This window comes from Oncorhynchus clarkii, chromosome 7 (genome assembly GCF_045791955.1).
Source record: "Oncorhynchus clarkii lewisi isolate Uvic-CL-2024 chromosome 7, UVic_Ocla_1.0, whole genome shotgun sequence".
Classification (NCBI taxonomy): Eukaryota; Metazoa; Chordata; class Actinopteri; order Salmoniformes; family Salmonidae; genus Oncorhynchus; species Oncorhynchus clarkii.
Window position 1 is genome coordinate 85,238,870 of NC_092153.1, and position 10,314 is coordinate 85,249,183.

General features: G+C 40.1%; 1 protein-coding gene across 1 annotated transcript; it reads left to right on the forward strand.

Moving 5' to 3' along the window:
• The first annotated feature begins 669 nt into the window (after nt 1–669).
• Nucleotides 670–5,856, forward strand: LOC139414494 (interleukin-10-like). Its single transcript, XM_071162405.1, has 5 exons — nt 670–840; nt 2,276–2,335; nt 3,690–3,854; nt 5,539–5,601; nt 5,732–5,856. Exons 1-5 carry the CDS (start codon nt 670–672, stop codon nt 5,825–5,827), a joined length of 555 nt encoding a protein of 184 aa, XP_071018506.1. The 3' UTR covers nt 5,828–5,856.
• The last annotated feature ends 4,458 nt before the right edge of the window (nt 5,857–10,314 follow it).

The window sequence follows — 10,314 nt, forward strand, 5'->3', positions numbered from 1 at the left end:
TTACCTATACCAGGAATTCCATCTCTCTATTTCTGTCCAAGGTCTTCAAGACATGAGTGAGTGAATATGAAATGAGGAGGAAGGGAGGAGTGAGTTGTCTCTCATTACACACACAGAACTTTCCCTAACGCAATAAACATGTAAATGACTGAATATGTTGCATCATGAAACATCAAGTGTGAGGAGTTAACCCTCGTGCTGCCAGGAACTCCCTCCCCCTAACCCCCATCACATGACCAACTGTTCGCATCACAGAGGAAATAGGTGAGGTGTTTCTCAGGGTATAAATGATGAGGGGTTTAGGCCAGAGTACACATGCTCTCCTGTCTGCTCCTCAAGAGGACCACCAGAGGACAACCAGAACCAGCACACTTCAGTACCAGGAGACACCAGAACCAGAAATAGACTGCAGCACTAGTTGAGTGTGGAACCAATAGACTGCAGCCCCAGTTGAGTGTGGAACCAATAGACTGCAGCACCAGTTGAGTGTGGAACCAATCGACTGCAGCACCAGTTGAGTGTGGAACCAATAGACTGCAGCACCAGTTGAGTGTGGAACCAATAGACTGCAGCACCAGTTGAGTGTGGAACCAATCGACTGCTGCACCAGTTGAGTGTGGAACCAATCGACTGCAGCACCAGTTGAGTGTGGAACCAATAGACTCCAGGATGTCTCCCTGCTCTCTCCTCCTGTCCCTGCTGTTGGCTGCAGCGCTGCAGTGTGAGCATGCCCAGTGCAGACGTGTACCGTGCTCCGACCGCTGCTGCTCCTTCGTAGAGGGCTTCCCCGTCAGACTGAAGGAGCTCCGCACCGCCTTCTCCACCATCAGAGACTACTACGTAAGTTCTCTCTCTCTGTACACTATACTACATATATAAGTACTACATATATACTATACTACCACCCTCATATATATGTGAAAATACTATACTACCACCCTCATATATATGTGAAAATACTACCCTCATATATATGTGAATATACTATATTACTACGTAAGTCAAGGGCATAACTTTGTGTTGGATATTGGGGTTCACTTGGTTCCAGTGTCAACTCTCTTTAGGGGGGTCATGCCCCCCATGATAGATAAATCTCTCTCTCTCTCTCTCTATATATATATATATATATATATATATATATATATATATATATATATATATATATATATATATATATATATATATATATATATATATATAGTGGTACAGAGAGGGCTCAGCTCTTTAGTCTCAATTCACTTAAATGCACCAAATACCCATTGAGGCATATTGTTTGGTAAGCAGCGTGTCCTGGTGGAAATGACGGACAGACAACATGGTTCAATCTGCTTTGTCATCATTTTTGAGCGCAGCCATGTCTTCAATCTCCATGACAACCAAATTAAATCGGAATGCAGGCAACGACATTTGTTACAGTCAGGCTTCAGGTCAAAGCCAAGACGAGGAGCTGAACTGGTAGTTCCAATCTGTGCGTGATGTAAATTGCCATGTAATGTGCTTTACCAGACAGCCTGCCTTCTAAACTCTGATGACCTGTTGATCCTCTCCCTGTGCCTCAACATGGACAGTGCTCTCCCTCTACTGACTGTCAATTCAATTCAATTCAATTCAAGGGCTTTATTGGCATGGGAAACATGTGTTAACATTGCCAAAGCAAGTGAGGTAGACAACATACAAAGTGAATATATATAAAGTGAAAAACAACAAAAATTAACAGTAAACATTACACATACAGAGGTTTCAAAACAGTAAAGACATTACAAATGTCTCTGACCCCTGCCATGACAACCAAATTAAATCAGAATGCAGGCAACATCTGTTTTGTTATAGCACTAGGTAGTGATGGGACCGCTGTTACCTGGTGCTCAGATGCGGTTGATTTGTTCATGGAATGTCACCTGAACAATAGCTCAACGGGTAGAGAGAAGATCTCGGGGACCAGAACACTCACTGACGACAAGGAATTGGGTCAAATCCCAGCAAGATATATTACCTTGAAGAACAAATCGTGATATCACACTTTCTGCGCATTGTTGTTCAAACCATTTGTTTAGTAAAGTAGAAGCTTCTGTCCAAAATAATGGAGATATAGTTTCAGTTTTTGAGAGACTTGATGAATATTGTAGGAAGAAACGTAGATATATTAGCCTTCAGTAAGCATTTCACTGTACCGTTTACATCCACTATATCCTGTGCACGTGATGAACAAACTTTGATTTGATACAAAACAAGCATCAGGAAACAGAGTCTAAACTGGGCTGTTTGTTTTCTGCAGGAGGCTAATGACGAGCTGGAGACATCCCTGCTGGACGAAGGGATTCTACACCACTTGAAGGTGAGTTCACATTATTCTGTCTATTCTAACAGCAGGATAGAGTTTCCCCCTGATGTAACGAAATGAGACACTCACATCAGCACCAGGATGCACGTCCAACCCATTCCTGAGTTAGAAGTGACATGAATATTAAGAAACTACCCTGATGGCTATACTAGTTAAATTGATGGCTATACTAGTTAAATTGATGGCTATACTAGTTAAATTGATGGCTATACTAGTTAAATTGATGGCTATACTAGTTATATTGATGGCTATACTAGTTAAATTGATGGCTATACTAGTTAAATTGATGGCTATACTAGTTAAATTGATGGCTATACTAGTTAAATTGATGGCTATACTAGTTATATTGATGGCTATACTAGTTAAATTGATGGCTATACTAGTTAAATTGATGGCTATACTAGTTATATTGATGGCTATACTAGTTAAATTGATGGCTATACTAGTTAAATTGATGGCTATACTAGTTATATTGATGGCTATACTAGTTATATCGATGGCTATACTAGTTATACTGATGGCTATACTAGTTATATTGATGGCTATACGAGTTATATTGATGGCTATAGTAGTTATATTGATGGCTATACTAGTTATACTGATGGCTATACTAGTTATATTGATGGCTATACTAGTTATACTGATGGCTATACTAGTTATATTGATGGCTATAGTAGTTATATTGATGGCTATACTAGTTATATTGATGGCTATACTAGTTATATTGATGGCTATAGTAGTTATATTGATGGCTATACTAGTTATATTGATGGCTATACTAGTTAAATTGATGGCTATACTAGTTATATTGATGGCTATACTAGTTATATTGATGGCTATACTAGTTATATTGATGGCTATAGTAGTTATATTGATGGCTATACTAGTTATATTGATGGCTATAGTAGTTATATTGATGGCTATACTAGTTATATTGATGGCTATACTAGTTATATTGATGGCTATACTAGTTATACTGATGGCTATACTAGTTATACTGATGGCTATACTAGTTATACTGATGGCTATACTAGTTATACTGTAGTAGTTACTTGCCAAATAGTCTTGATTTTATTATCAGAGATTTTTGAAATCAACTTCCAATGTCCTCCAAGAGTTGCTGGATTTTTTCCTCAGTATAATTTCCTTATCTCTAGTTACGGTTAGTTATAATTTCCTTATCTCTAGTTACGGTTAGTTATCATTTCCTTATCTCTAGTTACGGTTAGTTATCATTTCCTTATCTCTAGTTACGGTTAGTTATCATTTCCTTATCTCTAGTTACAGTTAGTTAGTTACTGTTCCTGTCTCTGTCAGTGTGATATTAATGATGTTGTTTCCTCATCAGAGCCCCGTGGGGTGTCACGCTATGGACAGCATCCTGAAGTTCTATCTCGACACGGTGCTGCCCACCGCCATGAACAACAGAACACAGAACAACAATGACTTTAAATCTCCCATCGACTCCATCGGAAACATCTTCCACGAGCTGAAGAAAGAGATCGTCCAATGCGTAAGTAGACTGGCTCGATGCGTAGCCTGTTCCTATATAGTCTGGTCCTATATAGTCTGGCCCTATATAGTCTGGCCCTATATAGTCTGGTCCTATATAGTCTGGTCCTATATAATCCTATATAGCCTGGTCCTATATAGTCTGGTCCTATATAGTCTGGCCCTATATAGTCTGGCCCTATATAGTCTGGCCCTATATAGTCTGGCCTTATATAGTCTGGTCCTATATAGCCTGGCCCTATATAGTCTGGTCCTATATAGTCTGGCCCTATATAGTCTGGCCCTATATAGTCTGGTCCTATATAGTCTGGTCCTATATAGTCCAGTCCTCTTTAGTCCTATATAGTCTGGCCCTATATAGTCTGGCCCTATATAGTCTGGCCCTATAGAGTCTGGTCCTATATAGCCTGGCCCTATATAGTCTGGCCCTATATAGTCTGGTCCTATATAGTCTGGCCCTATATAGTCTGGCCCTATATAGTCTGGCCCTATATAGTCTGGTCCTATATAGTCTGGCCCTATATAGTCTGGTCCTATATAGTCCAGTCCTCTTTAGTCCTATATAGTCTGGCCCTATATAGTCTGGCCCTATATAGTCTGGTCCTATATAGTCTGGCCCTATATAGTCTGGCCCTATATAGTCTGGTCCTATATAGTCCAGTCCTCTTTAGTCCTATATAGTCTGGTCCTATATTGTCCTATATAGTCTGGTCCTATATAGTCCTATATAGTCTGGTCCTATATAGTCCTATATAGTCTGGTCCTATATAGTCTGGTCCTATATAGTCCTATATAGTCTGGTCCTATTTAGTCTGGTCCTATTTAGTCTGGTCCTATTTAGTCTGGTCCTATTTAGTCTGGTCCTATATAGTCTGGTCCTATTTAGTCTGGTCCTATTTAGTCTGGTCCTATTTAGTCTGGTCCTATTTAGTCTGGTCCTATATAGTCTGGTCCTATTTAGTCTGGTCCTATTTAGTCTGGTCCTATTTAGTCTGGTCCTATTTAGTCGGGGTCCTATATAGTCTGGTCCTATATAGTCCTATATAGTCTGGTCCTATATAGTCCTATATAGTCTGGTCCTATATAGTCTGGTCCTATTTAGTCTGGTCCTATATAGTCTGGTCCTATTTAGTCTGGTCCTATATCCTGTGAAAGTGTTCTGAGTGTATGATGTGAAAGTGTCTTGATGTGGTTTGGTTAAGGTCACAGGGATATTGTTGAGATGATATTTCCATGGTTGTGTTTCATGTCATTAAAGCTTTGTCAGGTTGTATGACATAGTAGCATATATAAACCTCGTCAGAAACCTCGGATTTAGGAGCCGGCCGGCGGTCTAACCCCAAAACACACAACACTGACACGGCTACTTCTTAATTTACACAGCATCCAACAAACCTAATGTTCCCACGCTAGAGAGCGAGAGAGAGCGAGAGAGAGAGAGAGAGAGAGAGAGAGAGAGAGAGAGAGAGAGAGAGAGAGAGAGAGAGAGAGAGAGAGAGAGAGAGAGAGAGAGAGAGAGACAGAGAGAGAGAGAGAGAGAGAGAGAGAGAGAGAGAGAGAGAGAGAGAGAGAGAATGTGTGTTTTGTGTTCCCAGTGTACTTTTGCAGTAGCCAGCACTCTGCAACCAATACTTCTGCATGGTGCAACAGTATACTACTATAACAATCCTAATCTCTCTCTACAGAGGAACTACTTCTCCTGTAAGAAACCGTTTGACATCAACGAGTTCATCTCCTCGTATGAGAAGGTAAGTCTTCTTCAGCCTCAACCTCTCAGTGAGTTGTGTGTGTGTGTGTGTGTGTGTGTGTGCGTGCGTGCGCGTGTGTGCGTGTGCGTGTGTGGTTCCTCTAACCTGAGTGTATGTTTTCTGTGTCTAGATGCAGGATAAAGGCCTGTATAAGGCAATGGGAGAGCTGGACCTACTCTTCAACTACATCGAGGAGTACCTGGTCTCTAAGAGACGCAAACACTGACCCCTGACCAATCAGAATTTGCCAGAGTTATGTGGCTAACCCTAACCTCTAATAACCTCCAAAGCCCAAACATCTGGGACTGTCTTTTTGTGGAAGACCATGAGACTAAAGTGTATGGGTCCTGAGGACCTTCTCTCTCTACGTTACTAGGCTAGTCTTTAGTCCTACTCTTCAGTTCTGAAAGAACACCTTCTGAGGACCTTCTCTCTCTACGTTACTAGGCTAGTCTTTAGTCCTACTCTTCAGTTCTGAAAGAACACCTTCTGAGGACCTTCTCTCTCTACGTTACTAGGCTAGTCTTTAGTCCTACTCTTCAGTTCTGAAAGAACACCTTCTGAGGACCTTCTCTCTCTACGTTACTAGGCTAGTCTTTAGTCCTACTCTTCAGTTCTGAAAGAACACCTTCTGAGGACCTTCTCTCTCTACGTTACTAGGCTAGTCTTTAGTCCTACTCTTCAGTTCTGAAAGAACACCTTCTGAGGACCTTCTCTCTCTACGTTACTAGGCTAGTCTTTAGTCCTACTCTTCAGTTCTGAAAGAACACCTTCTGAGGACCTTCTCTCTCTACGTTACTAGGCTAGTCTTTAGTCCTACTCTTCAGTTCTGAAAGAAGACCTTGAAGAATAACTTCTGAGGACTTCATCAATATAATATATGGCATTTGCCTTTTATCCAAAGTGACTGAGAGTACTGCTTTCATACATGTTTGTATGGGTGGTAGCCTCAGTGGGAAGCATACCCTTGTTCCTGACCTTGGCTGAGCTTGCAAGCGCCACGCTCTTCTACCAACTAAGCCACACAATGACCTTTTCTTTCAAGTCCCTGAAGCACATTTAGTCTCAGGTTAATCAAAACGTTTATTACTGAGTCATATTGACTGAAACATACTGCTGTAAAGTATTGCATCAAATTTGTTGCATTTTTTGTAAATTTTTTTTTTTTTTAGGATTGACTTTCTGCACCTCCTTCCTTCCCTATTGTATAGTCATGATGTTAATCTAGCCACCATGTGGAGTAAGGAATCATGTGTTACTGTAAATGTGTAGAAAACCAGTGAGAAGGGAAATCTAGACTACACATTTACCAGTGTGACAGAGGAATGTAACCTTTAACATGTTTTAATATGTGATCATTGACTGATCTGTAATAATGAGTGTATTTACACATGACCATGTTGAAACATTTAGTTATAGCATACAGTATATTTACTACCAATATCAGTATAGATTTAAATTAAAACTGTCCGTGAATCTCAGTGGAATACTGCACCACAATGTTTATTAGTGTGGCTTGTGAAAAAGTGTGGCTACATTCAAATTATTTCTGACAATATTATTTCGGACCACTACTCCTCCTAGTGGTCGTTTAATTTGGAAACGCCATTCAAGCTTTAGAATGTGCAGACTGGTTTGGAATAGTGTGCTTGCATACAACTTTTTTTTTAAAACTATTTATACTTTTTAAACTATTGAACTTATTCAACTTCATCCACTTTCATGGGATTTCCTCGAAATTCTAAAGCTTCCTTTGTTGAAAACACCCAATATTCTATTCACAATAAACAAGGTAACTTTTAACACAAATCAGCTACTTCGACCACTTTCCAACAACGTTGAAATAACTTAGAGGGCTTCCAAGAGAAAAGCACAGAGTGTGCAAAGCTGTCATCAAGGCAAAGGGTGGCTACTTTGAAGAATCTCAAATCTAAAATATATTTGTATTTATTTAACACTTTTTTGGTTACTACATGATTCCGTATGTGTTATTTCATAGTTTTGATGTCTTCACTGTTACTCTACAATGTAGAACATAGTCAGAATAAAGAAAACCCTTGAATGAGTAGGTGTGTCCAAACTTTTGACTGGTACTGTTGGTGTGCCTAAATATTTGTGAGGTTGAGTGTATTTTTGTTTAAACTTCATTTAACCAGGTTAGTCTAGTTGAGATAAAAAAATCTACTTTTCCATATCTCTTTTTCAAGAGATTTTAACCAACTGTTTTTTTTTTAGCTACAATGTTTTTGTATTTATTTATGATTTTTTTAAAACTTTCTCTGCCCTGCAGTTTTAAAATAAAATGTTCTACTTTGGAACCGTTTTTTTTAAACCTCAGTTCTTCTTTTAAACTTTAAAATGTTTAAAAGCCTTTTAAGTGTATATTATCAGTTTCACATTCTGTTGTAATGCTGCAGCGACGACACAATAAAGACCTCTTCTGAATCTGATGTCCCATCCTGTGGTTCTTCTTCTTCTCTTGAAATAGCAGAACAGAACATTTTAATGAGATGTCTTTGGGTGTTGGGATTCCCAAAGGCATACAGTACAAACTCACCACCCTCCAACCCCTCTTTTTACGCTACTGCTACTCTCTGTTCATCATATATGCATAGTCACTTTAACCATATCTACATGTACATACTACCTCAATCAGCCTGACTAACCGGTGTCTGTATGTAGCCTCGATACTTTTACAGCCTCTCTACTGTATATAGCCTGTCTTTTTACTGTTGTTTTATTTCTTTACTTACCTATTGTTCAACTAACACCTTTTTTTTGCACTATTGGTTAGAGCCTGTAAGTAAGCATTTCTCTGTAAGGACTACACCTGTTGTATTCAGCGAACGTGACAAATAAACTTTTGATTTGAACTCTGAAACACATATGATTCTTTAGAAATCTGCTAAATAACATTAAAATGTAAAGATAATTTCAGTCAGTACAGGTTATTTCACTACTTCAGATACACATTTTTTTCTAACACTTACTGACTTGAGGCTTGACACCATGTACTAACCCTAACCATAAGAGCAGATGCAAAGCTGTCCACACTCTAACCTCAAACATGACCCACATAGAAGACTTACCAGCAGGCAGCACACCTTTACCGGAACGACAACCATTCTGGCCTCACCTTGTTTGAATATACAAAATGAGACAATTGAAAGGAAAACGTGTTGAAACGAAACCTTAGTCTGCATATTTCGTCTGACTGATACGCTTCTACCTGTGGTTTTCATTCGAGGGTGATGCTGATGCATTTCTGCAGGGAGAGAGAGAGAGAGAGACACGTGTGTGTGTGTGTGTGTGTGTATTCTTGTAGAACACTGAAACTAGTCAGAGATATGTTAAGAGGAAATAGCTGTGCCGCTGTGTGACGCTAATCTTTGAACGTGCATCAAGGCAGCAGTGAAACAGACAGTCAGAATGGAACTTAAACCACCAAGTACTCACGCTCTGCTTAAACCACCAAGCAATTCGTGAACGCAATCTAGCTGAGAGCATCACCTGAAGATTAGAAGGCGTTGACTCATCTAGGGTGCAGGGATAGGGTTAGATTAGAAGGTGTTGACTCATCTAGTGTACAGGGTTATCTAAGATAGACAAACAGGTGCATTATGAGTGTCTGATTAGGATGTCGTGACCTGTGACAACTCAGAAATGGATTCTGCTTGCATCTCATTTAAATCTCCAACGAGAGTCATTCACAGGGTACAGGGTTAAAAGGTGTTGACTAATACAGGGTACAGGGTTAAAAGGTATTGACTAATCCAGGGTACAGGGTTAAAGGTGTTGACTAATACAGGGTACAGGGTTAAAAGGTATTGACTAATCCAGGGTACAGGGTTAAAAGGTGTTGACTAATCCAGGGTACAGGGTACAAGGTTAAAAGGTGTTGACTAATCCAGGGTACAGGGCACAGGGTTAAAAGGTGTTGACTAATCCAGGGTACAGGGTTAAAAGGTGTTGACTAATCCAGGGTACAGGGTTAAAAGGTGATGACTAATCCAGGGTACAGGGTACAGGGTTAAAAGGTGTTGACTAATCCAGGGTACAGGGTTAAAAGGTGTTGACTAATCCAGGGTACAGGGTTAAACGGTGTTGACTAATCCAGGGTACAGGGTTAAAAGGTGGTGACTAATCCAGGGTAAAGGGTACAGGGTTAAAAGGTGATGACTAATCCAGGGTACAGGGTTTAAAGGTGATGACTAATCCAGGGTAAAGGGATAAAAGGTGTTGACTAATCCAGGGTACAGGGTTAAAAGGTGATGACTAATCCAGGGTACAGGGTACAGGGTTAAAAGGTGACGACTAATCCAGGGTACAGGGTACAGGGTTAAAAGGTGATGACTAATCCAGGGTACAGGGTTTAAAGGTGATGACTAATCCAGGGTAAAGGGTTAAAAGGTGATGACTAATCCAGGGTACAGGGTTAAACGGTGTTGACTAATCCAGGGTACAGGGTTAAAAGATGTTGACTAATCCAGGGTAAAGGGTACAGGGTTAAAAGGTGATGACTAATCCAGGGTACAGGGTTAAAAGGTGTTGACTAATCCAGGGTACAGGGTACAGGGTTAAAAGGTGATGACTAATCCAGGGTACAGGGTTAAAAGGTGTTGACTAATCCAGGGTACAGGGTTAAAAGGTGATGACCAATCCAGGGTACAGGGTTAAAAGGTGATGACCTATCCAGGGTACAGGGTTAAAAGG

What these genes read in the sequence shown, in the direction of transcription:
- LOC139414494 (XM_071162405.1), top strand. Translation starts at nt 670, where the DNA reads ATGTCTCCCTGCTCTCTCCTCCTGTCCCTGCTGTTGGCTGCAGCGCTG. An exon ending in CCACCATCAGAGACTACTAC is followed by an intron (nt 841 to 2,275) that starts GTAAGTTCTCTC and finishes TGTTTTCTGCAG; the next exon opens with GAGGCTAATGACGAGCTGGA. An exon ending in AGAAAGAGATCGTCCAATGC is followed by an intron (nt 3,855 to 5,538) that starts GTAAGTAGACTG and finishes CTCTCTCTACAG; the next exon opens with AGGAACTACTTCTCCTGTAA.